The sequence below is a fragment of the Lathyrus oleraceus genome, chromosome 4 (genome assembly GCF_024323335.1).
Source record: "Lathyrus oleraceus cultivar Zhongwan6 chromosome 4, CAAS_Psat_ZW6_1.0, whole genome shotgun sequence".
In the NCBI taxonomy this organism is placed as follows: domain Eukaryota; kingdom Viridiplantae; phylum Streptophyta; class Magnoliopsida; order Fabales; family Fabaceae; genus Lathyrus; species Lathyrus oleraceus.
Window position 1 is genome coordinate 62,601,935 of NC_066582.1, and position 26,698 is coordinate 62,628,632.

Here is a 26,698-nt window from a genome sequence, read left to right on the forward strand (position 1 = left end):
TTGCAACCCGTAGATCCGTTGACTCAACCCATTTATGTGACTTTAGTCATTTCTTATTATTTTAAATAAAAAATATAAAATTAATATCTCATTAGTAACCATAATTTTTCTATAAAAAAATATTCTCCATCAATAATACTACTAAACCAATAAGTTTACGTAATTCTAAGATCAAATGTTATTTCTTATTTTTTTTTTATCATTTTCAACTTACGTATTTTATGGAAATAACGTCTTATTGAATTTTATACTATTATCAAGTGTTATGCCGTCTTGATGAATTTTATTAGATATTATATGACATGTTTCATCGAATTTGAATGTTATAAATAAGTATGTTGTATTGAGTTGTGTTACATTATATTTAAATCTAAAAAAGAATCATAAAAAATTATATTTTATTTGAATCACAAACTGCGAATTCAATCCAATCCAACATATAAATGAATGGTCGATTCTGATCAGTTTTGACAATAAAATTGTGAATTTGATAATAAACCCGATCCATTGAATTTTGAACGGGTTGAATAACGAGTTAAATTAAACCCAATACACTCCTATCCAAATCTATTTGAGACATGTTTAAGGTTAAATTATTTATCCATATTTAAGTTTGGAGATGGGAAAGTTATTTAACTAGATCTCAAGTTTGTGTAAGGAGAAGGTAAAATATGTAACCGCCATGCCCCCGTCTCAGCCTCGTTAGCCATATCTACTGCCTAAAGGAGGAAACACTATGAGTGAGGCCAATTTCTCCATAGATAAACCATAGGTGTCATTTGCCAAGTTGTACCAGATTATCAAGCCACTTAACCTAAACAAAGTCAGTGTCCTTCCACCCAATCTCAAAGGAAACTTTTTTTGAATTACATCAGATCAAACAAACTTTGGTACCAATGATCTTGAGCTTTTACTTTGTAAACAGACACTTAATAATGACTTATTTGTATTCTTATACATTTAGTCCATATGTAGATAGTAAACTTAAAAAAAATTCTCTCAGATCCTAGGTATATAATTGGAGGCACATAGCAATAAAACTAATAATACACCGCAATGATCTTGAACTTTTTGTTAGTACTAGATCTCAAACTTATTTACCGACTATTTATTAGAGTTTTTTCATTTGGTGAACATGCTATTAGATTAATAAAATTCTGAAAAATAATATTTTTCCCATTACAATACATTAATAGAAAAACATAACTCATTCCATTAACGTAATAATTCTCGGAAGATAACATTATATTTAAACCCAAAAAGATAAATGCTAAACGTGGACTTGGATCTCTGTTATTAACCGGGCATTGCAAATCTATCAACTAAGTTAAAAAGATCTTTCTGCCATAAAACCAAAACTGATAATAAATTTATTAAGAGACATTGATAATTGATGTGTTAATGAAATTAAAACCAAAGATCTCCAACATCTTTAAGCATCGGTTTCAAAGTGCGGCTAAGGTGAAGAGTCATGACTTGTTTAGCTCCACCAATAAGCTCACCACCAATGTAAACAATTGGAATAAATGGAGAACAACTAAGTCTTGAAAGTAAAAGGGATGATTGTTTTATATATCGTAATTGCCAAAGTGATGGCTATTTATAATACAGGGGTGAAATTGAAACTCCAAATATTAAGGGAGTTCTTCCTTGAGACTAGGGATGGATATTCCACAGTCAGTTCCTATTATATAGGTAGCTAACTACTACTATTAAGCAACAATACAAATAAATACAGTATTAGTTATAGCTATCTATTATGCCCCCGCAAAATTGGGTCACAGTCAACGACTCCAATTTTGTCTCTAAGATGTGTGAACCGACTACGATGTAACGGTTTTGTGAGAATATCTGCAAGTTGGTCCTTTGTAGAGATGTGAGAGACCGTAAGTTTTCCATTTTGAACTTGTTGCCGCACAAAATGATAGTCAAGTGCGATGTGCTTCATTCTTGAATGAAAAACTAGATTAGAACATAGGTAAGTTGTACCTATATTATCACAGAAAATGGTAGGTATTTGAGATTGTATGCCAAGTTCACCCAAAAGATTTGATAGCCACATAGTTTCTGCTGTAGAATTGGCAGCAGACCTGTATTCTGCTTTTGTTGAGGATCTCGCGACTGTTCGTTATCGTTTTGATAACCAAGAAACAGGATTACCACCGAGATAAATTATGTAGGCTGAAGTTGATGTTTTGTCATCATGATTACCACCCCAATCCGCATCGGTATATGCTTGTAATTTCAGATGAATTGGCTTCGTAAGTTTCAAGCCATGGTTGATAGTGAACTTGAGATATGCTTGTAATACTCTTTTAAGTTGCTGAACATGCAATTCAGTTGGTTGATGCATGAATTGTGACAGTTTATTTATGGCAAACGATAAATATGGCCTGGTTAATGTGATGTATTGAAGAGCTCCAATGATGCTACGAAACATTTTTGAGTCAGCAGGAGCTGATCCATCCTCTAACTTGAGGGGTGTAGTCATACACAATGGAGTTGTTGTAGTTTTAGCTCCTGCCATATTGAACTTATGCAATAGGTCTCTGATGTAACCATGTTGTGACAGAAACAAGCCAGTTTTGATTGGAATAAGTTCTATGCCAAGAAAATAATGTGGAAACCCAAGTTGTTTGAGAGAAATTTTTTTCGAAAGCTCTGTCATGAGCTGATTTAACAATGAAGTGTTGTTACCTGTCAGCAGTAGATCATCAATATAGACGAGTAAGAAAGCACGGACACCGTCTTTATTGTAGATGAACAATGAGGGATCACTTAAGCTTGTGGAGAAACCAACTGAAATCACAAAGTTTTTAAGCGATTCATGCCACGCACGAGGAGCTTGTCTCAAACCATAAATGGATTTTTGAAGTTTGCAAACATGATTTGGAAATTCTGAATGGATGAAACCAGGAGGTTGTTGCATGTATACATTTTCAGATAATTTGCCTTGCAGAAACGCATTGTTAACATCCATTTGATGTGAACATCCATTTGAGGTTTTACAACGGGAGCAAAGGTTTCTTTGAAATCAAGACCCGGTGTTTGAGTGAATCCGTTTGCTACTAACCTAGCCTTATATCGTGCCACACTTCCATCCGGATTTCTTTTAATTCTGAACAACCACTTGCAGCCGACCAAATTGGTATGTGTGTCTCGTGGAACTAAGGTCCAAGTGCCATTATTCATTAGTGCATTAAATTCTGCTGAGCATGCATCTCTCCAGTGTGATATTTTAAGAGCTTGAGTAATGGTGGACGGTTCAAGATTTTCTTGTAACTCATGTTTGGTGGCAACAAATGTTTTCTTTGGTTTGAAGATATTATGGTGAGACCTTGTAACAATAGGATCACGAACTGCAGGTTTAGTGCATTCCATATTAGGTGCATCATAGTTGTTGTTGGTGATAGAACATGTTTGTAAATTAGACTCTAATCGTGGAAGCTCACTGACCGGTACAGACGCTAAAGTTGACTCAGGAACAAATGACTGGATTGGTGATTGTGACTCGAGCATAGATGGTGCAGGTGTGTGGAATGGACTCAGAGCATTTTCCAACGACAATACAGGTGACTCAGGGAGCTGACAGCATGTGGGAGTTTGAGTTGGAACAGGTACAGCAGAGCGACTTGAACCAACTTGATCTTGTAGAGATGTTACTGGAATGGGAGAATCAAATGTTGGAAGTGTTTGGACAGGTGATGGTGTTACTATTGATTGATAAGGAAATGGATTTTCCACAAACTTAACATGCCTAGAGACATAGACCCTATTTGACAATGGTTCTAGGCAGATGTAGGCATGTTGAGACATAGAGTATCCTAGGAATATACAAGGTTTTGACCTAGGTTGGAGTTTATTTTGCATGTATGGTTTTAACCATGGATAGCACAAGCATCCAAATGAGTGAAGTTTGCTATAGTCCGGTTTTAGATGAAACAAGAGTTCAAAGGGAGAGTTCATCTCAATGATTGGTTTTGGCATTCTGTTGATGAGGTAAACTGCAGTAGTGAATGCAAATGAACAGAATTGAGGTGGTAGGTTAGCATGATGCAAGAGAGCACAACCTATTTCAACAACATGTCGGTGTCTCCTTTAAACTGTACCATTTACCTCGGGTTTGTGTGGTGGTGTGGTTAAGTGAGAAATACCTTTGTTAGCCAGAAAAGATTTCAATTTGATAAATTCTCCACCATTATCAGAGAAAAGAGAGATAATAGGCAAGTTAAACTTTTTTCAACAATGGACTTAAATTGAACAAAAATGGTAAATACATCTGATTTATGTTTCATTGGATACAACCAAACATATTTGGAAAAATGATCTACAATGATTAAATAGTACAAATAACCATCTAACGATCTAACAGGAGCTGGTTGTAACACCCCAAAATTTGCCCCCCTCATTCATGCATTGATTTTTAGGTCATTTAACATTTTATATTGCATTTCATCATGTCAATCAGAATCAAATCCAAGAAGCTTGAACATCGTCCAAGGCACTTTGTGGTTTCTACCCAGGTGATCAGTCAACACAAGGGAAAGACTTGAGTTACTTCCAACAGGTTCAATTGGAGTCTATTCATCAGTCAAAACATTAATCTTGAAGGAGCAAAAGTTTGTTCATGAATTGTCATGCTCGCTAGCCAAAGCCCGCACGTTTTGAAAATGAAAAAAAAACGAAAAAAAACGAGAAAAACGAAAAAAGAAAAAGAAAACAATAAAAAAATAAAAAAAAATAAAAAAAAATAAAAAAAAGAAAAATCTTGGACTTGGACCTCTCTCATTTGAGCCCACAAAGCCACGAAAATCAGGTTATAAATTCAGAGTTTCAGGGAAACAAAAGGCCATTCTATTCCTATTACCTTGGCTGGGAAAAAGATAGTGAGAGAAGAGCTAACAGAGTTCAGAGCAACCTCCAGAGACTGAAGGGAACTCATCTGCAAAGAACCAATTCCATCTCATATAAACCCTCAGATTGCTTTGCAAACCCAACCAGGCAATTCAATTTCATTCGATCTCTCCAGTCAGGTTTGCCTTATTCCCATTACTTTATGCTTTTAATTTGAATGCTCTGAATGTATGAGGTATTATGGGTGAATTTGATACCCTTTTGATGCATGTGTTTGACAAGAGGTTTAGGCCTCCTACCCTTGGTTGCTTTTTGTGAATTTTAATGGCATGATTCATGTGGTTACATTTTGATTTGGGGGCAACTCTTGATTACCCTATCTTATTTCTCTAACCTGTTTGTTGAGTTTTGTTTTGTGAGGGCTCATATGACTCTTGCAGAGATGGCTTGCCTGGTGTTCCACTTTATTTGTGGGATACCACCTGGAGGTTTATCCCGATTACCTGTACTGACTCGCTTTCTTTGATGGTGCTACCTTGAGAGATCTTTGGGTTTCTTATCTCTTTATTTGTTGTTGCTTCGGATCTTTATCCGTGTGGTAGATCTCTTAACCCCCTTTATCTTTCCCGCATTTTACTACTTTTTGCCTAAAGACCTCCATGAAGAGGCAATTGACGAATAAAAGGGATCAATAGTCAATCCCCTGTTATTCAGTGCGTCGTTCTTTAAGATCACACTACGTGTCGATGCTTCAGAACAAAAACCCCAGATCTTTTGTCCGGTCAGTCAGTGGAGAGGGTTCCACCTTTCTGAACCCCCACTTTTTGTCATGAGCTCACCTTGTCCAGGGTTAAGAGCTATGAGGTCTTATCCTCATTACCCTTTTTGCATGAGCATCCCTAAAACACAAACAAACTCATTTATTTTTCTTCTCCTAAGAACACGTTTACTCCTTCTACTACAGGCGAGTAAGTCTCCAAAGATCGAGCATCCGGTAGATTGCGTAGTAACGTCGTTCACCAAAAAACACAACCAACCCCGTAGTTAGCCGAACTACGACTTGCTCTGGTTCTCATTCCAAATGAGATACGTAGGCATAAGACGCGACGTCTTACCGAGCACATATCCCCCTAACCCATAGACAGCCGAGTTACGAAGACTCTGATTCTCATATTCATATGGGATACGTATGCAGTGGATGCGACATCCGTGCGAGTCATTTCCTTTTGACCCTTTTTTTTAGTAAATAGTACATTAGATAACCCACATCCTTTAGACAAGAACTACAAGAGTGGATCCCGTAGAGTACTACGGATGCGTAGGGGTGCTAATACCTTCCCTTCGCATAATCGACTGTCGAACCCAAGATTTGGTTGCGAGACCTTGTCTTTTCCTTTCCTTTTTCCAGGTTTACTTCGAGCGTTTCCTTTCCCTCCTTTGGGATAAATAACGCACGGTGGCGACTCTTCTGTCTTTTCTTTTTCGTCGGTTGTTTTTTTTCGCAGGTAGGTTGCGACAGCTGGCGACTCTGCTGGGGACCCTGTTTCCCTATGCGAGTCCCTCCTAGCTTTTGTAGGTTGTTTGTTTATTGGGTGTTGATGCTTTTGTACATTTATTTATTTAAGTGTCTTATCTTATTGCATTGTGTACATATGATTGCCGTATCTGTTGGTTCTGTTTGTTGGGATGGGATGTTCCAAGAGGTAAAAGGCCCAATACACATGCTATGAGTGAACTTTAGGACACTTAGGAATAGAGTGATTCATGGGAAGCGGGTGGTATGGCGCCACTTAGCGGAACATGGTATCACGAGCAGTTCAGATTCTGATGGGGTATTATCGTTGCATACACCTGGTGTGCATATGATGATATTCTTGAGAGGATTGTTTATCCTGCGTTTCTCTTGACCTTACCCCGGCCTAGATTACACCCGTGAGTGGGGCGGGAATGAATCATTTACAGGTACTGATGGTGACTTGTTCTGTTGGTGACTATTGTTCGGTCCTTGTTGGTGACCGTTGGTTCTAAAGTATGGGTTCCGAATTGATGACTGTGTTCTATGGTTCCCGGTTCCAAATTCATTCCTCAGTGGGTTCCTCTCAAGGCAGTGCAACCTGACAGATGTTCAAGCGGGTCCAGCAATCCTGATTGACATGCCTTTGTATTGCATAACATCATCTGCATATTTGCATCCAACATCTCATGCTTATTCATTTGCAGGGTATTCCCTTTCAAAAGGGGGGGGGGGGGGTGCCTTAAAATTGAATAAGCAGCGCATCGCATACCATGCATACTAACCCTTGTTTGTTTTGCAGGTGTCACCGCAGTGTCTAATGTTTGTTCCCTGTCTCAGGCATTATTGGTCCCAAGCGAGTCCACAGGTACCCGACAAAGGAAAATTGCCCGCAACTAGCGATGGACCAGGTACAGAAAGAGCTGGCTGACATGCGTGAAAGGATGGATCAGTTCATGACATTGATGACTGGTATGGCAGAAGGCCAGGAAAAGCTGAGGGAATTGGTTGAGCAACCGAGGCCCGATCCAGAGGTGGAGATACCAAATGCTGAGGGAAACCCTGATAACCCTGTGAACACTGGTAACGCGGGTAACGCAAATGCTGATGGAAACCTGTTAATGTTGGAAACCCGGGGAATGTTGGTAATGGTATTGGTGGAAGGTACAATGTGAATCAAGGAATTCGGATTAACGGGCGCCCCGTTACTGAAGATTATCAGTATGATTAATTCTTTGTGCACGACGAAGCTCACGAGACCACTCGCCGTATGGATGAGCTTGCTGAGAAGCTCAAATCTTTGGAGTCTCAAAATTCCTTAGGTTTTGATGTCACAAATCTTGGTCTGGTTCAGGGAGTAAGGATTCCTCACAAGTTCAAACCCCCTACTTTTGAGAAATACAACGGGGCTTCTTGCACACGCACTCATCTCCAATCTTATTTGGGAAGGTTAGGAGCTCACACGGAAGATGAAAAGTTGTGGATGTACTACTTTGAAGACAGTCTAACTGGAGCTTCTCGTGAATGGTATTCTCATTTGTCTCGTACTACCATCAAGAGCTGGAAAGACTTGGCAGAGGCTTTTGTCAAGCAATATCAATACAACTTGGACTTGGCTCCAAATCGGACCTTATTGCAAGGAATGTCTCAGACTGCCAAGGAGACCTTTAGAGAATATGCTCAGCGTTGGAGACAAATTGTTGCGTCCGTCCAACCCCCTATGTTTGAAAGGGAGATGGCGGACATGTTCATGAACACTCTTCAAGGCAATTATATTGAGAGGTTGGCTGCTTGCCCGTCAATCAGCTTTGCAGAGATAGTAATTGCTGGAGAAAGAATCGAGAGTCTGTTGAAGATGGGCCGAATTCAAGACAATAGTGCTTCCAAGAAACTGTTTGCTGGTAACGGTCAGCGAAGAAGAGAAGGCGAGACAAGCGTTGTGTATGCCGGCAGAGGCAGGGGCAGAGGACGCCCTAATTATTATCAAGATCAAGTGGCCGCAGTCACTATTCCTACACCTGCTCCTCAACAGCAACAACAACCGCAATATCATCCGCAACAGCAACCCAGGTACAACAATCAACAACAAGGAGGTAACCCGGGTCAGCCGAGACACTATCAACAACGTCCAAGGCAAACGGACCAGGTCATTGAGCCAATCCCAATGCCTTATTCTGTGTTACCTCCCAGGCTGATTGACATGAATCTTGTTACGTTGAGAACTCTGGCCCCACCAATCGATCCCAATAATTTGCCTAGAGGTTATGATGTCAACGCTAAATGTGCTTTTCACTCCAACGCACCTGGCCATACTACAGATAATTGCAAGGCTCTCCAGCTAAAGATGCAAGATTTGAGAGATGTCAAGGCTATCAATTTTTCTCCGGTGCCTAATGTTATCCAAAACCCGATGCCAGCCCACGGCGGACAGAGGATTAATGTTGTTGATAGCAGGGAAATTTTGAATTTGGTTTCTGATGTGACTAAAGTGAAGACTTCGTTATCGGTAGTCAAAGACCGACTTTTGAAAGGACAGATTTTCCTGGGCTGTGGGGGAGAGTGCAGAAATTGTCAAGCCGCCGAGAACGGATGTGACAGTCTGAGAAGGGGTATCCAATAATTGATAGATGAAGGTTGTCTTCAGTTCGATCAGACCCGTCCAGTGGAGAATGATGTGTCGACAGTGACGATTTATTTCACTCCTGAAGAAATATATGTTCCCGAGAGACCCGCTCCGACAATAATATATTTCCCAGAAAGTACAGAACCAACAACGGTGAACATCGAAAGTCCAGCACCAGTTACATTTCACTTTGACAGCCCTCAACCAGCTTTGGTTAGTCCGGTCACCATCACGGTACCAGGACCTGTTCCGTATGAGAAAGACAGTGCTATCCCGTGGCACTATGGGGCTGATATCTACTTCCAAGGGCGGAAAGTTAAAGAAGAAGACATTGACATTGGTAGCTCCGCTGTATACAATGTTGGAGGGGTTGGTGGCTTCACCCGTAGTGGACGCCTATTTGCACCATCAACATTGCGCGCGAATACTGAAGCTGAGGCAGCTGCCAAGGCTAAAGGAAAACAGATAGCCACCGAAGAGGTTACTACTGAGGAAGCTCCTCCTAAGACCGCGTTCGAGAAGGAAGTGGATGAGTTTATGAGGATTATCAAGAAAAGTGACTACAAGGTAGTCGACCAGCTAAATCAGACACCCTCAAAGATCTTCATTCTCTCATTATTGATGTGCTCTGAGGCGCACAGAGCAACCTTGTTTAAAGTACTGAATATGACCTATGTTCCACCAGAGATAACTGTTAACCAGCAGGAGTCGGTAGTTTCAAATGTAAACGCTAGCCATGGGCTAGGTTTCACCAACTATGACCTGACATCTGAGGGCAGGAATCACAACAAAGCTTTGCATATCACAATGGAATGCAAGGGGGTGGTGCTTTCCCATGTTTTGGTTGATACAGGCTCTTCTCTGAATGTTCTTCCAAAGAAAGCCTTAATGAAGTTGGATTGCGATGGCATCATCCTGAGGCCAAGTAATTTAGTTGTGAGGGCTTTTGATGGCTCTAAGAGAGCTGTTTTTGGCGAAGTTGAGTTGCCAGTTAAGATTGGACCGCAGGTGTTCAAGAGCACCTTTTATGTGATGGATATCCAGCCTGCCTATAGTTGTCTGCTAGGTCGGCCCTGGATTCATGTTGTCGGTGTTGTTACTTCTACCCTCCACTAGAAGCTCAAATTTGAACTAGAGGGTCAGGTCGTCACTGTCTGTGGTGAAGAGGATATTTTTGTTAGCCACCTGTCTACATTTAAGTATGTGGAGATGGATGGCGAGATGCATGAGATGCTGTGTCAGAGCTTCGAAGCCATAAACATCAGTGAGGTCGCGCCCAAAGCTGTTTTTTCACCTAAGACTGAAAAGGTCGGGACTTCTATCTCTTCATACAAGCAAGCTGTTGAAGTGGTTAAAGTTGGTAATGCCCAAGGCTGGGGAAAATTTGTGGAGCCAGTCATCAAAGAAGACAAATTTGGATTGGGGTTTACTCCGGAGTCTCAGAAGAATGAAGTCGGTACTTTCTCCAGCGGGGGTTTGGTTTCTCCCCACATCGTCAATGCTGCAGATGAAGACAAGGCTGACAGCGACTGTGACTTAGATAGCTGGATTCGCCCGTGTGTCCCGGGAGAAAATCTCAACAATTGGTCGTCTGAAAAAGTCGTCCGGGTTACTCTACTGAAAGAGTAATTTTTATTGTTTTCCTTTTTACATGCATAATAAAGTCTTACACTTTGCCCAAGGTGTAATGACTCATCTGTAGGGCCATCCATTTACTTGCATTTCGCAATTATTTTCATCATCAATAAAGGACAGCTTTTGCAAACAATTTTGTGTTCTCTTTCTTTCAATTATTTTTACTTTCACAAAAAATGGCAATGTTTCTTTTTCGTTTTTTTCTTCTTTCCAAAAAAATCTTGTTCTAAAGTAAAGCATGATCACCCGGATCTCACTGCTAACGACATTGCTATGGCCAAGTATGACTTCGACAATCCTATCTATCAAGCCGGAGAAGGGGTTGAGGAAGATTGTGAATTGCCTGAAGAGTTAGCCAGGTTGTTGAAACAGGAGGACCGAGCTATTACACCTTATCAGGAGGTGATTGAGACCGTCAACATTGGTACCGAAGATGACAAGAAAGAGATCAAGATCGGGGCCAGTCTACAGGCCGAGAGGGAAGATTGTTGATCATGTACTTGACTGTGTTAGAAAGGTCAATGGGTTGTTTGCTCGGTCAGCATGACGAGTCAGGTCGAAAAGAGCACGCAATATACTACCTTAGCAAAAAGTTCACCGACTGTGAACAAAGATACTCACTGCTCGAGAAAACTTGTTGCGCTTTGGCATGGGCTGCTCGCCAACTAAGACAGTATATGTTGACTCACACGACTCTATTGATATCAAAAATGGATCCAGTCAAGTATATTTTTGAAAAGCCAGCGCTTACCGGAAGGGTTGCTAGGTGGCAAATGATACTGACAGAGTATGACATCCAATACACTTCGCAGAAGGCCATCAAAGGAAGTCTCTTGTCAGACTATCTTGCAGAGCAACCGATTGATGATTACCATTCTATGAGGTTCGACTTTCCTGATGAGGACATCATGTTTCTCAAATCGAAAGATTGCGAGGAACCAATCCCGGAGGAGGGGCCTGACCCTGAATCCAAATGGATTATGATGTTTGATGGGGCGGTCAACGTCAATGGTCGCGGAGTTGGTGCAGTGTTGATCACGCCAGAGGGGGTTCATATACCATTTTGTGCCAGAATAACTTTTCCCTGCACCAACAATGAAGCCGATACAATCAGCTGAGCCTAGTTGAGGAAAAGAGACTAGCAACTATATGCCATGGCCAACTATATCAGAGGCGAATGAAGAGAGCGTTTGATCAGAAAGTATGCCCCCGGGAGTATCAAGTCGGCGAATTGGTACTCAAAAGAATTCTTCCTCCCAACACAGATCACAGGGGCAAATGGACACCGAACTATGAGGGTCCATATGTGGTTAAAAGAGTTTTCTCTGGCGGAGCTTTGATTCTAACAACCATGGATGGCGAAGACTTCCCATCCCCTGTCAACTCAGACGCAGTTAAAAAATACTTCACATAAAATAGACCCGCTGGACGATAAAAAGAATAGTCCAGGCAAAAAAGGGCATCCCAACGAACCAAAAAAAAAGAATAAAGAGGTTCGGGCAAAAATTAGGGATATAAAAAAAAGAGTACACCCGGTGAGTCGAAAACCCGAAAGGGCGGCTCAGGCAAAAAAGGGTATCCCGGTGGATTGAAAACCCAAAAGGGCGGTCCACGCAAAAGAGGGAATAAGCGAATGACTGCAGTATAAGTTCATCCGTGTTATATCACCGTTTCGTTCAATCCGGCAATCTTCAAAGGTTAAGGATCGACTAATCATCCACTTCAGAAAGCAAGATGAGCAGAGCGTCTTGAGGTCATACGAGCCATAGCAAAGTCAAAACTCAATGGGACCCCATATCCACATTGCCATTAGGATAATTTCTTTTGTTCAAATTACAGCGATCTCCTCTTTTCAGGGATCAACTTCTTGATGTACTCGCCTATTCCTGACACAAATTTTTCAGTTAAAGAGCCTCTTTATTTTTCATTTATCAGTTTGTTTGCAGAAGATGTCTGAATTCTTGATGAAACATATTGCATCTGAATATAATGGTGGCTTTTGCAGATGATTTGCACAGGAAAACATTTAAAATTGCTTTGAATGTGCTTAATCCCGGACGGTGAATTTAAACCGAGTAATTCCCCCAGAACATACGTGTGTGATTGCAGGTCACAGGAACTGGATGCCAAGTCATGAATCCTCATCCCTAAGCGGTTGACAAAGTCTCTCCTCAGCAGAGCATGTCCCCTAGTAGAGTTGCACCTTGTATCCTCAGCAACAGCGGAGTAGTTGCATCCCCAACAGACAAGAGGGTGGTGTTCCCAGTGCTCATCCCATTCCCCAGCAGATTATTTTTAACAGATTTGTTTTGATCCTCAGCCTGAGGACGATTAGCAAGTTCATATCCCCAACAAAGGTCGATTCCTACGACATTTCCCCAGGAAGTGCTTTCCCCACAGACTCTCCTCACGGAGCCTCGCCAAGCAAAGTTCTCATAGTTGATACTTCCCTAGCAAGGTTAACTTTCCAGAAAAAAGCCGATTTATTTTCGGTGGCTCCCCGGTCCCGGCAGACGGATCGTTCCCCACAGCGCATTCAAGGATTAATACAGCGATCCGTTCCCTACCGGAGCTTGCTTCCCCAAGAAGATTTCTTTTTACACCATGCATAACATTTGCATTTGCATGCATATTAAGCATACACATAAGCTGATAAATAGGTTCTTCAAAGCAGACCGAAGAATTGCTTACAACCAAAGTCATGAGATTCAGCCATAGGATCAAGTGTGTGTGATCCAGCATGAGGGTCATTTCGAAGATTCAGCCTGAGAATCGTTTTCCAATGAGCCAGCCTGTGGTTCAATTTGAAGATTCAGCCAGAGAATCACCTACAAGCGTTATTTCCCCAGCAAACTAGCTAGAGGAGTAGATTGACAGTTCAACAGAAAATCAATCTACAAGAGGATCCAGCCCGCGGATCGCAATTTAAAAACAAAAGTCTAATTGAAGGGTCGTTACAACATGTTCTAGTCTGAAGAATATGTACGAAGCCCAAAAAGTGGAATATTCTCGAAGCTGCATACCTAACATGAAGATTGGGTGTAGATTTTGAAAGAGGGTCAACCAGCGCATGCCTCAGATGCGAGATCCTGATGATGGGAATTTATCATCAAGTCGAAGCAGATCTAGCCAGAAGATCGAAGAAGATCTAGCCAGAAGATCAAAGTAGATCTAGCCAGAAGATCGAAGTCAGGCCTAGCCCGAAGACCGAAAATAGATTTAGCCAGAGAATCGAAACAATTCAGATCTAGCCAGAAGATCGAAGAAGATCTAGCCAGAAGATTGAAATCATATCCAGCCCAAAGATCAAAATCGTATCCAGCCCGAGGATCAAAATTAATATCCAACCAGAGGACTAAATTGAGTATAGATTCAGCCAGAGGATCGAAACTCCAGATTAAGTCAGAAGACGAATTCAGATTCAGCCAGAGGATCGGAAGAGAAATAAACAGCGCGGTGTATTTCAGCATTTTTGTGGTGTTCTCAGAGCGCAAATTTTCGGTCTGTCTTTGGTATTCAATCACAGCCCACCCTGTTTGTCTGATAAGTTGTTCGCTTTCATCCTGCTCGGGTTAGCTGATGATTGAATAGGGGCAGCTGTAACACCCTAAAATTTGCCCCCCTCATTCATGCATTCATTTTTAGGTCATTTAACATTTCATATTGCATTTCATCATGTCAATCAGAATCAAATCCAAGAAGCTTGAACATCGTCCAAGGCACTTTGTGGTTTCTACCAAGGTGATCAGTCAACACAAGGGAAAGACTTGAGTTACTTCCAACAGGTTCAATTGGGGTCTATTCATCAGTCAAAACGTTAATCTTGAAGGAGCAAAAGTTTGTTCATGAACTGTCATGCTCGCTAGGCGAAGCCCACGCGTTTTGAAAATGAAAAAAAAAACGAAAAAAAAAGAAAAAAAAGGAAATAAATAAATAAATAAAAGAAAAATCTTGGACTTGGACCTCTCTCATTTGAGCCCACAAAGCCACGAAAATCAGGTTATAAATTCAGAGTTTCAGTGAAACAAAAGGCCATTCTATTCCTATTACCCTGGCTGGGAAAAAGATAGTGAGAGAAGAGCTAATAGAGTTCAGAGCAACCTCCAGAGACTGAAGGGAACTCATCTGCAAAGAACCAATTCCATCTCATATAAACCCTCAGATTGCTTTGCAAACCCAACCGGGCAATTCAATTTCATTCGATCTCTCCAGTCAGGTTTGCCTTATTCCCATTACTTTATGCTTTTAATTTGAATGCTCTGAATGTATGAGGTATTATGGGTGAATTTGATACCCTTTTGATGCATGTGTTTGACAAGAGGTTTAGGCCTCTTACCCTTGGTTGCTTTTTGTGAGCTTTTTGTGAATTTTAATGGCATGATTCATGTGGTTACATTTTGATTTGGGGGCAACTCTTGATTACCCTATCTTATTTCTCTAACCTGTTTGTTGAGTTTTGTTTTGTGAGGGCTCATATGACTCTTGCAGAGATGGCTTTCCTGGTGTTCCACTTTATTTGTGGGATACCACCTGGAGGTTTATCCCGATTACCTGTACTGACTCGCTTTCTTTGATGGTGCTACCTTGAGAGATCTCTGGGTTTCTTATCTCTTTATTTGTTGTTGCTTCGGATCTTTATCCGTGTGGTAGATCTCTTAACCCCCTTTATCTTTCCCGCATTTTACTACTTTTTGCCTAAAGACCTCCATGAAGAGGCAATTGACGAATAAAAGGGATCAATAGTCAATCCCCTGTTATTCAGTGCGTCGTTCTTTAAGATCACACTACGTGTCGATGCTTCAGAACAAAAACCCCAGATCTTTTGTCCGGTCAGTCAGTGGAGAGGGTTCCACCTTTCTGAACCCCCACTTTTTGTCATGAGCTCACCTTGTCCAGGGTTAAGAGCTATGAGGTCTTATCCTCATTACCCTTTTTGCATGAGCATCCCTAAAACACAAACAAACTCATTGATTTTTCTTCTCCTAAGAACACGTTTACTCCTTCTACTACAGGCGAGTAAGTCTCCAAAGGTCGAGCATCCGGTAGATTGCGTAGTAACGTCGTTCACCCAAAAACACAACCAACCCCGTAGTTAGCCGAACTACGGCTTGCTCTGATTCTCATTCCAGATGAGATACGTAGGCATAAGACGTGACGTCTTACCGAGCACATATCCCCCTAACCCATAGTCAGTCGAGCTACGAAGACTCTGATTCTCATATTCAGATGGGATACATATGCAGTGGATGCGACATCCGTGCGAGTCATTTCCTTTTGACTCTTTTTTATAGTAAATAGTACATTAGATAACCCACACCCTTTAGACAAGAACTACAAGAGTGGATCCCGTAGAGTACTACGGATGCGTAGGGGTGCTAATACCTTCCCTTCGCATAATCGACTCCCGAACCCAAGATTTGGTTGCGAGACCTTATCTTTTCCTTTCCTTTTTCCAGGTTTACTTCGAGCGTTTCCTTTCCCTCCTTTGGGATAAATAACGCACGTTGGCGACTCTTCTGTCTTTCTTTTTTCGCCGGTTGTTTTTTTCGCAGGTAGGTTGCGACACCAGTCCCCAAACATCGGAGTACAAAAGTTCCAATGGTTTGCTACTTGTGAGATGATGATTTGAGAAAGGCAGTTTGTGACTTTTGGCACAATGACATGAACTACACTCATGAGATGTTGGAAGCTTTATTGGTAGATGATGATCGTCAATCAGATGCTTTATTGTTTTGAAAGAAGGATGACCTAACTTATGATGCCATGTAGATGCAGAATGGATGCTTGTATGTAATGCATGAGGTGTACGTGAAGGAATGATAGCCGCGGGTAAATGATATAGATTTTGTTTAAGAGGACCTTGGAGTAGAGCCTGACCCGAATTCAAGTCCTTGACAACAAAATGGTTTGGAAAAAATTCAATAGAACAAGTATTAGATTGACATAGTTTTGAAACAGATAATAAATTAGACTAGATTTTAGGAACACGCAAGACTTGTTTGAGATAAAGGGGTTTAACAGGGGTGTGAATGATAGAGTTACCAATATGAGTAATTTTCAAACCTGTTCCATCCCTAACAACGACCTGATCTGCTCCAGGATATGAATTTGCTAACGTAAGTTGTTGCAGATCTTGTGAAATATGATGAGATGCTCCTGTATCCATTATCCAGCTGGGACTCTGGGTGGCAGTCTGATTCTGAGCCAGGTTTGCAGTCAGTTTAATGCCACGCCTTTTCGGAAAGCCCTTAATTCGGTAGCAGTTCTTCGCAACATGGCCTGGCTTGTCACAAAACTGGCATACAATTTTGCTTTCACCAGTTCGTTGAGTAGGGGAGGAGCCGCGATTGTTGTTGTTACTGTATTGATCCGCTTTATTTCTTGTGACAACATTAACAGTGGAAACAATATCAGCTGCCTCTTGCGCTGCACGATGATGGATGGTTTCAAAGTCCATAAGCTTTTCATGTAATTCAGTAAAGACAATTGGAGACTCTCTACTTCTAAGTGCAACAGAAATTTCACGATACTCATCGGTCAAGCCATTGAGCGTGTGAATCACAAGATCAGTTTCATCAAGGGGGTGATCTATGATTGATAATTCATCTGAGATGGCTTTAATTCCTTGAAGGTATTTAGCCATGGATTGATTTCCTTTTTTGAAATTGGAATTTTTTTGTTTTAGTGTCATTACACGCACACGAGAGCGGCCAACATACATGGTTTTCAGAATCTCCCATGCTTGATTGGAGGTTTTGACAGTGCCTAAGTGTGTGACCACTGTTGCAGCCACAAAGGAAATGATGCTATGTAGAATGAGTTGATCTTGTCGAACCTAATGTGTAAAGACTGGATTAACAATCGTAGTATTGTTCTCCAACACTTTTGATGGACATGGTTTACTTCCATCAACGTAGCCCATGAGATCATAGCCTGTTAAGAGAGCCATGAACTGAATTCTCCAAGCGGGATAATTGTCTCCATCAAGCTTGATGCAGAGTTGAGATCCGGCATTCAAAACAATTAACTTGTCAGCCGGTGATGACATAGTGGGTGTCCCTTGGGGAGTTTCAACATCAGAATCTGGTGATGCCATGAATGAAGGATCGAGAGAAAAAAACTTTTAAGTTAATTTGCTCTAATACCATAAAAGGGATGATTGTTTTATATATTGTAATTGTCAAAGTGATGGCTATTTATAATACAGGGGTGAAACTGAAACTCTAAATATTAAGGGAGTTCTTCCTTGAGACTAGGGATGAATATTCCACAGTCAGTTCCTATTAGATAGGTAGTTAACTACTATTATTAAGCAATAATATAAATAAATACAGTATAAGTTATAGCTATCTATTAGAAAGTTCTTCCTCAATCTCTTTTCCTTTTGATATCTCATTAAGTTCATAAACGGTTGCATCCACACCAAAGTCAGAAAAAAGTGTCTTTATAGTATGGCTCATGCAACATGAATCTTGCTAAATATCACCAATGACTTCTCATAAACCATATCTTTCACTGTTTCTATTGTGTTACAAATGTTGATATGTGATGAATGTGTAGTTTAAATTTGAGGTTTTGTTTAAGATGCGTTGTTGAATTTTGAATTAAGCAAAATGTTGTATGATTTATTGAGGGTTTTGAAGGGAATAATAAAGTTAAACATTGTTGGAAAATGGAGAAAAATATAGGAGGCATGTATTTCTATTGTATTGGATATTTAGGTGGCTAGGTGACTTTCGGAAATTGAGAAAGCAATAAATAAGTCTACTTTTTACTACTAGTCATTCTTGGCAAGTACAATTCTTATGCATGTACTCCCTCCGTCCCATATTATAAGCAAAAATTGATCATTATAATTGTGATCAAAATATAAGCAAAAGTGACTTTTTAACTCATAATTAATGAAACTATACCAAATACTATCCTTTGCATTTAGTGAGTCAGTTTTTAACGTGCAGACACTAGAAATAGGAGTATTTTTTGAAAACCGTTGAAATACTCAAGATTTTAATATTAACAACTAATGCGATTGGTTAGTATTTATTTGCATGGTTGGTGTTTCAATTTATAGAAGTTAAAATATGTTAACTAAAAAAAATTTGTGCGCCAAACTGAATTTTTGTGCGCCAAGCTGAATTTGTAGTGGTCCGCCAAAAATGAAAATTGAAAATTTGAAGAAAAAATTGAAAACATGAAACAAAAATATAAGTGCATTAACTATGGAAATATGAGTACTACTTTTTATTTATTGCAGAGAATCTTAAACGTTAAGCATGTTTAATCAGTTTGTGAGGATAATTTAGGCATTTTAATATTGCAATGAGGACAATTTAGGTATTAAAGAATGAAAGTAATTATGCTGACTAATTTTATTAAACTGTGTGAGAAGGTTGAATTTTGCTTATAATATGGGACGGAGGGAGTATTAACTGGTAGCATGTACGAAGTCATTGCATGTACAAAGCCAGGAATCAATACAAACAATTTCTTTGTACTCTCGGTTCTTTTTTAAGTGTCATTTTTTGACTTTTTACACATATTAAGGAAGCTAATTATTATTGTTACTTTTCAAACAATAATTCTTCTTTTACCTATAATACCCTTAATTATTTATTACATTCACTTTACTTTTTCTCTCTCTGCAATCATTATCTAAGGGTAATTTTGACAAAATTGCAATTAATACTACCTTGAACTTTGCAAGTGACAATTAAAAAGAAACAATTTTTTTTAAGAAAGTGACACTTATAAAGGAACGGAGGGAGTAATTCATTACTCTCTCTATTTCAATATTTTATTAGATTATTTTTTAATAATAAATGAATTGAGTAAATATAATAATTTTATAAATTTTATTTTGATAATTATTATCTTGGTCTTTCAATGTAGAACTTTCTTAAGCTTTTCATTATTATATGATTCTCTTTAAAAGTGTATTAATTAATTATTTGTTTATATACTTTCACTTATGTTACATTTTTTTTAATAGTTTATATTTTAAAAATCGAACCGATCATCAATCTGACAAGGGTATTGGACTATTGATTTATTGTTCAAACTACTAAATTATTCCTTAAATCATATGATTAAACCAGATTAAATCAGATAATTCAATTGAATAAATCTATATGTATAACAAAATTATATATTTATTAAATCGATCAAATTAGATGACTCAGTCTCTAAAAAATATTCTCACCTATAAAATTTTAAAATATCATAATTTCAAATATCCATTCTCTAAATTCAAATTGTAAATATACATCAGATAAAAAAAAATCGTACAAAAGACAAATCCAAATAACTTTTAAACATAATCAAATTATGTTTTAATTTTATTTCTTAAAAGAATTATCAAAACGGCGTCACTTTATTCGAGAGAAAAACACATATATTTAATTGAGTTTTCAAAACTACCGGTTCATTGATTTTGACCGCTTTTGGTTGATTCTGACTGATTCTCATTGATTTAATAACATACTCAATCAACAATCAGATTAAATCAATGAATCTTCTTATTCCCGATTCGACCAACCGATTCAGTTTGATTTTTAGAATATTGATTTGCACTTAATATTCTTACACAAACTTAAAAAAAAAAACTATCTACAAACAAATACATAAGATTATATAAAAGTCCACGTTATTTTTATACTTTAAAATGAAATTTATACTACTTTTCTTTTAAGTTCTTACACAAATTAATTATAAAAAAAATTGTTCACACTAAAAGAAAGTTACACCAAAATTTATTATTAAAAGTTTAATTAGACTCTTTTTTAAAATAAAAATTATAATTATAAAATATTCTTCTCATGATTTTTAAAAACTCATTATATATATATATATATATATATATATATATATATATATATATATATATATATATATATATATATATATATATATATATATATATATATATATATATATATATATATATATATATATATATTGAAAATAACCAAATTTATTAAAGAGAGTATATAAACCTTTAACAAAATCATTTTTTAATGAAAAGTTATTAATTTATTTATATTAATATATAAATATAAATATATTGTTATCAGAGATTAAATTTAAAAATCAACCATTTACAATAATTGATAATATATTTTATTAGATTATTTTTTAAATATAAGTGAATTGAGTAAATATAACAATTTTCTAAATTTTTTTTTGATAATTCTTATCTTGATCTTTTAATGTAGAACTTTCTTAAGCTTTCTTTTTTAGATAAGATTCTCTTTAAAAGTGTATTAATTAATTATTTATTTATATACTTTCACTCAGGGATGGAGCCAGAAATTTCAAGTTGTAGGGATGTTGTATTAATTTATAAATTTGTAACATAAAATATTTATTATTTATTTATTTTAATATATATATATATATATATATATATATATATATATATATATATATATATATATATATATATATATATATATATATATATATATATATATATATCATATTTATTTCTTATGAGATATACTTTTAACAATATTTAATAATTTTATCAATTTTTTATTTCTATAATTTTTACAATTTTTTTATTAATAAAAATACTTATTTATATATTTATATATAAATAGTTAATAATATTTGTCGGCGATGATAATATTTTAGTATCATGATAATATTTTAGTGTCTAAATTAAAATATATGAGATAGTTTTAATAAAAAAAAATTGTTTTTAAATTAAACACAAAATCAATTTAACTATAATTTAACTAAATATATTTTAATTTTAAAAAAGATTAATTGTTATGCATTGTCAGTGTAAAAAAATTTACACTATCAATACATCACAATCATTCGTTTATGTTACTTTATCTGTGATTATAATAAAAATCAAATTTATCTAACAAATCAATGGTTATAATTAATTGACAATGTAAAATATATTTACATTGTCGGTGCATTTTAATTAAATTTATTTTAAAATAGACCTTTAAAATTAAAAACTCACAAACATTTCGAAGGAATCATAAACAAGAATAAAACCATAAAAAGAATATTTTCAATTAATTAATAGACTTTAAGACAAATATATTTTTATCAGTTATTATATAAATTTATTATGATAATATTTAAATATTTTTTTAAAGTATAATGGGGGCTGCCCCCATACCCAACCTCGTGGCTCTGTCCCTGCTTTCACTTATGTTATATTTTTGTAATAGTTTGCATTTTAAAAATCGGACCGATCATTAAACTGACGTGCATATTAGACTACTGATTTATTGGTCAAACTACTAAATTATTTGTCGAAACGTATGATTAAATCAGATTAAACTATAACTCGGTTGAATAAATCTGTAAGTATAACAAAATTATATATTTATTAAATCGCTCACATTAGATGATTCAATCTCTAAAAAAATTTCTCACCTACAAAGTTTTAAAATATCATAATTTCAAATGCCCATTCTCTAAATTTTAATTGTAAATATACGTCAGACAAATCCAAAAAAGTTTTGAAAAAAATCAATTTTTATTTTTTTAAAGAATTATCAAAACGGCGTCATTTTATTTAAGAGAAAAAAAAATATATTTAATCGATTTTTCAAAACGGTTGGTTTATTGATTTTGACCATTTTTGATCGATTCTAAACGATTACATTGGTTCAATAGCATACTCGATCCATTTTTAAAATAAATCTTCTGATTCCAATTCAACCGACCCATTCAATTCGATTCTTAGAGCATTGGTTTGCATCATATTCTTACACAAACTTTAAAAAAAAACTATCTAGAAACAAATAGGTAAGAGTATATAAAAGTTCACGTTATTTTTATACTTTATATGAAATTTATACTACTTTTCTTTTTAAGTTCTTGCACAAATTAATAAAAAAAATTCACTCTAAAACAAAATTACACCATAATTTATTTAAAATTCAATTATAGTCTTTTTTTTTTAAAATATATAATTATAAAATATCCTTCTCATAATTTTTAAAAATTCATTATTCATATCCCATAATAAAATTTCACTCTCATATAAATATATTGAAAATAACCAAATTTATTAAGGAGATAATATAAATCTTAGACAAAATCGTTTTTTAATGAAAAATTATTAATTTATAAATATTAATAATTTATTTTTATTAATATATAAATATAAATAAATATTATTATTAGGGATTAAATTCAAAATCAGACATTTAAATTCTTGAAAGATAACATTATATTTAAATCCAAAAAGATAAATGCTAAATGTGGACTTGTATCTCAGTCATTAACCGGGCATTACAAATCTATCAACTAAGTTAAAAAGATCTTTATGCCATAAAACCATTTATTAAGAAACATTGATAATTGATGTGATAATGAGATTAAACCCAAAGAACTCCAACATATTTAAGCATCGGTTTCAAAGTGCCGCTAAGGTGAAGAGTCATGACTTGTTTAGCTCCACCAATAAGCTCACCACCAATGTAAACAGTTGGAACAGATGGAGAACAGCCAAGTCTTGAAAGTTCTTCCTCAATCTCTTTTCCTTTGGATATCTCATCAAGTTCATAAACGGTTGCATTCACACCAAAGTCAGAAAAAAGTGTCTTTATAGTATGGCTCATGCAACATGAACTCTTGCTAAATATCACCAACGGCTTCTCAGAAACCATATCTTTCACTGTTTCCATTGTGATACAAATGTTAATATCTGATGAATGTGTGTAGTTTAAATTTGAGATGTGTTGTTGAATTAAGCAAAATGTTGCATGATTTATAGAGAGGTTTGAAGGGAATAATAAAGTTAAACATTATTAGGAAATGGAGAAAAATATAGGAGGCAGGTATTTTTGTTGTATTAGATGTTTAGGTGGGTAGGTGGCTTTCGGAAATTGAGAAAGTAATAAATAAGTCTACTTTTTTTTACTTTTTTTTATTGTTATATGATTCTCTTTAAAAGTGTATTATTTATTTATTTATTTATTTATATACTTTCACTTAGGTTACATTTTTTTTAATAGTTTATATTTTAAAAATCGAACCGGTCATCAAATTGACCAGGGTATTTGATTATTGATTTATTGGTCAAACTATTAAATTATTCATCGAATTTTATGATTAAATCAGATAACTCAATTGAATAAATTTGTATGTATAACAAAATTATATATTTATTAAATCGATCAAATTAGATGACTCAGTCTTTAAAAAATATAAAATTTTAAAATATCATAGTTTCAAATATCCATTCTCTAAATTCAAATTATAAATATACATAAGATAAAAAAAATAGTATAAAATTGTATTAATTAATTATTTATTTATTATTATAAGATTTTCTTTAAAAGTGTATTAATTAATTATTTATTTATATACATTCACTTATGTTACATTTTTTTAATAGTTTGCATTTTAAAAATCGGACCGATCATTAAACTGACAAGTATATTAGACTACTGATTTATTGGTCAAACTACTAAATTACTCGTCAAAACGTATGATTAAATCGGATTAAACTAGATAACTCGGTTGAATAAATCTATATGTATAATAAAATTATATATTTATTAAATCGTTCAAATTAGATGATTCAAACTCTAAAAAATATTCTTACCTACAAAATTTTAAAATATCATAATTTCAAATGTCTATTCTCTAAATTCAAATTGTAAATACACATCAGACAAAATAATATATTTCAAAAAGATAAATCCAAATAAGTTTTGAACAAAATCAATTTTTATTTTTATTTTATTTTTTTAAAGAATTATCAAAACAGCGACAATTTATTTGAGAAATATATATATATATATATATATATATATATATATATAATATATATATATATATATATATATATATTTAATCAATTTTTCAAAACGGTTAGTTCATTGATTTTGACGTTTTTGACCGATTCTGACCGATTCACATTGGTTCAATAGCATACTTGATCCAATAATCAGATCAAATCAATGAATCATCTGATTCCAATTCAATTAATCGATTCAGTTCAATTCTTAGAGCATTGGTTTGCACTTAATATTCTTACACAAACTTTTAAAAAAAATTATCTAAAAACAAATACTTAAGATTATATAAAAGTCCATGTTATTTTTATACTTTAGAATGAAATTTATACTACTTTTCTTTTTAAGTTCTTGCACAAATTAATAAAAAAAATTCACTCTAAAAGAAAATTACACCAAAATTTATATAAAATTCAATTATAGTCCTTTTTAAAAAAGTTATAATTGTAAAATATCCTTCTCATAATTTTTAAAAATTCATTATTCATATCCCATAATAAAATTTCACTCTCATATAAATATATTGAAAATAACCAAATTTAGTAAGGAGAGAATATAAATCTTAGACAAAATCGTTTTTTAATGAAAAATTAGTAATTTATAAATATAAATAAATATTATTATTAGCGATTAAATTCAAAATCAACCTTTTACAATAATTGATAATATTTTGTTAATTAAGAAAAACACCACTCTAATCAATGTTACAAATAAAAATTCATAATATATATATATATATATATATATATATATATATATATATATATATATATATATATATATATATATATATATATATATATATATATATATATATATATATAAATAATCGTAATCAAATGGTATTAAGATGTTAAACTTTATAACATTACATCTCCAATAATTCTTCACTTTATGTCCTTATAACAAAATTTATCGTTGGATTGAAGTTATTATCATATAGATCACGTTTATAGAACTTCACATCAATCAAAAATCATTTGATACATTAAAGAGAATGATAAAAGTTAACCTTTTTAAATTTTTAAGAAATTCTGTAAAACATTAGTTTTATATATTTTGTTGGCATCTCAAATAATTTAGGATTGATATTAAGTTTTATAGACACTATTAACATAATATTAATTTTTAATTTAATTTTGAATTTTGTCATACGAACAAGTGATAAAGAGTTATCGCATATGTCATATTTTTAATACTGATAAAGAGTTTTCGAATATATATATATATATATATATATATATATATATATATATATATATATATATATATATATATATATATATATATATATATATATATATATATATATATTCAAGAGAATTTTTAAATTAACTAGTGACTGGGATATACATATCAGTATCTTAATTTTATTAAAGGGTTATACTTTACTTCTTTCTATTCATGTTAAAAGACGAAAATACATCATGAAGTAAATTTAAAAACGAAATTGACTAATTAATGTTAGAGAATCGGGTATGATAATCCTGGATAACTTCGAAGAATCGTGTTCGTACACTTTCCGAACAAAGTATTTCGACCCTATTCTTGTCTGGGTTCACGAAATCTTTGTGGGGATAATTCTTGAAGAACAATTTGTTTCTGGCAAAGAGAAATGTTCAGGAATGTAGAGAGAAAGTTTGGTTTCGTTATACCTTTTAAACTGAGGCCAAATGACTCCTTATATAGGAGATCAATAACAGAAACCGAAAAGACGCAACTGTTCAGAAACGGTTACGTCGGTTGGGAAAGGATTCGAAATTCAAAAGAAAATTTCGAACGGGGCGCTGCCCCGCACCCGAACCCCGTTTCAATTATTTGCATTCAATTATACGTTGGCTCGACGAGCGTGCACTCCGCACTACCCCTAACTCGTTTCCAAGCTTTAACGCATAATTGCATCGGCCTGTAGTAAATCACATTACTACTAAAATACATTGATGATACTAAAATCACCAACAAATCCCCCCCCCCCCCCCCCCCCATTTTAGTGTAATCCTTGATTTACTCAGTATATACAATAATATATACAAGGGTATAACACACAGGTATAACGATCAAACAAATGCATAAATGAAAATGTCTTGCGATTGAATTTTCATCTTAGTACAAATACACATTCCAAATACTCGAAAATCGGGGTGTCATAGCGATTGAACCCGTCAATTCATTTGAGTGTCTGAAGATATAGTACACATATGTTTCTTACAATACTCTATTATTCATACTTGACACTTTACAAGCCATGTGTCCTTATCCATTAATAATCATATAGGAAGCCAAGTCCAAGCTTCTTGAAGC

The 26,698-nt window shown here is 35.2% G+C and overlaps 1 protein-coding gene and 1 pseudogene across 1 annotated transcript; both read right to left on the reverse strand.

The window, feature by feature from the left end:
- Positions 1–1,407: 1,407 nt before the first annotated feature.
- On the reverse strand, positions 1,408–18,410 carry LOC127136027 (monothiol glutaredoxin-S4-like; annotated as a pseudogene).
- A 4,371-nt stretch (positions 18,411–22,781) lies between these two features.
- Positions 22,782–23,380, reverse strand: LOC127073340 (monothiol glutaredoxin-S4-like). Its single transcript, XM_051014492.1, has one exon. The coding sequence runs from the start codon at positions 23,279–23,281 to the stop codon at positions 22,973–22,975; it is 309 nt and encodes a 102-aa protein (XP_050870449.1). The 5' UTR covers positions 23,282–23,380; the 3' UTR covers positions 22,782–22,972.
- Positions 23,381–26,698: the final 3,318 nt, after the last annotated feature.